This window comes from Priapulus caudatus, unplaced genomic scaffold, assembly GCF_000485595.1.
Source record: "Priapulus caudatus unplaced genomic scaffold, Priapulus_caudatus-5.0.1 Scaffold228, whole genome shotgun sequence".
NCBI lineage: Eukaryota > Metazoa > Priapulida > Priapulimorpha > Priapulimorphida > Priapulidae > Priapulus > Priapulus caudatus.
Genome location: NW_014577289.1, coordinates 151,427 through 153,394, shown reverse-complemented (window position 1 = coordinate 153,394; position 1,968 = coordinate 151,427). Strand labels below are relative to the sequence as shown.

Genomic DNA, 1,968 nt, shown 5'->3' with positions numbered 1-1,968 from the left:
AATAAGAAAGGTAGTAATTATAGCAAGGGATAGGGAGGGTTTATCCTGGAAGACGCAAACCAGTGGCTGCCACCGCCATCACCAGCAGCATCACCGTGGATTGGATACCATTTTTTCAGTTTTTAGTAGATAGACCGAAGTAAGAAAAATAATAACCGATTGTTGAAGGACACTTCTTTGCGCCATAAAATAACCAGAGTAAACGATTATTTCCTGGACTCATGATGACTGATGTATAATTATTCTGCACTGAAAAGTATGTTGCCCGGGAAACATCTCTCTTGACCAGGATGTACACATTGCGGAAACATGCACGGGTACATTATGGAAACCCGTATGTTTACGCTGGATAGTCTGCACGTTGCATAGGAAGCTCGATCCTTACATGTGACCTCTCTTTGACCATGCAAGTCACACTTTTCTTTTGGTCACGCAATTTTCTAGTTGAATATCACAAACCAACCGGTTAACGTGTTTGAATCAGGTGTAATATGAAGTTTCAACAATTACCATGCAGTTACTGGCTATTTCTTGTTCTGGCAATTAAACAATAGATTCATGTGGTACCGAATAATAGGATTCTTGAGATATACTTAACTCTGATAATTTACTGCATAGTGGTTTAGTTTAAGGCGCGTAACTCGCAGTCCTGGCACACAACAGCTATCGACTCTACCCTGCTACACAGATATACACAGATATACATGGCTATTGATTCTATACCCTACTAACATGTGGGTTAATAAGTTTTTAATAGTTTTTGTTAACAGACAAGGACATACAGTTTATGGTAACGTTTGCCATCAATTTGCAATTTTGTAGAAATAATTTTAACCAATTGCATTATATAGTGCACGTGATATGTGATGAGCTCATTTATTCTTGTCATTTTTCATTCATTCACACACCGTAAATTTCTCGCACTCATCATTGCCAATGACGCACATAATTCTCATATACACACACACACACACACCTAATATGGCTACCTGCCCAGCAGCTGCAGAGAGAAAATTACATCTCTATGGACCTTTACACGCACGCACGCGCGTGCAAACAAGAACACACGTACGTACCTGTCCGTATGCGAGCACGGTAGCATTATACCCGTCGAAGCAGCCCTCAATGAGCGTGCTCACGCACTCGCTGTATATGCTCTCTTGCTTCGCATTCAGGTCGAAGACGTTGTCGTAAGTGAAAGCTTTGTCACTACCCAGCATGATGTGTGGCTCCCCCGGTGTCACCGACGTGCAGATGCGACACATGTCAATCTTCTCTCTCGGAAGCTGAGGGCGCACCCTGTACGATAGATAAAAGATGCCATCATCGTTACAATTCAGCCCGGCAAAAAGAATAAACCAACTACAAACTAGCAAGAGCTAATCATACTAGTATTATGGAAAATATTACCTGTACTAAACGTATTACCTATACTAAACGTATTACCTATACTAAACGTATTACCTGTACTAAACGTATTACCTATACTAAACGTATTACCTATACTAAACGTATTACCTGCATCATTGCATGTACTAAACGTATTACCTATACTAAACGTATTACGTGTACTAAACGTATTACCTGTACTAAACGTATTACCTGTACTAAACGTCGTAATACTCTGTACAGAAGCGGGTACTTACCCTGTTATCTAAAAGGGTATAACGTATTACCTATTACTAAACGTAATTACCTGTACTAAACGTATACCCTATACTAATAAACCGTATTCACCTGTTACTGAAAACGTGTTACCTATCATCGGAAACGTTATTTACTAACCAGCTGAAACCAATATTATCCGACGGTACTAAACGTATCACCTGTACATCTATAATCGTTTATCCTGAGAACGCTGATACTAAATCCAACTTACCTATTATCTTAAATGCGTTATTTTATATGGCTGAAGACGTATTCCAGGCTCTATACTAACCGTATTACTCGTGTTACTAAACGTATTAC

General features: G+C 39.5%; 1 protein-coding gene across 3 annotated transcripts in view; it reads right to left on the bottom strand.

Moving 5' to 3' along the window:
* The window catches only part of LOC106807667 (kinesin-like protein KIF21A), a 63,013-nt gene that overhangs the window by 30,048 nt on the left and 30,997 nt on the right, over positions 1-1,968 (bottom strand). For all 3 annotated transcript variants that reach the window (XM_014810081.1, XM_014810080.1, XM_014810082.1), the window contains exon 3: positions 1,077-1,299. In XM_014810081.1, the coding sequence (XP_014665567.1) occupies positions 1,077-1,299 (223 nt within the window). The remainder of the gene's footprint in view (positions 1-1,076; positions 1,300-1,968) is intronic.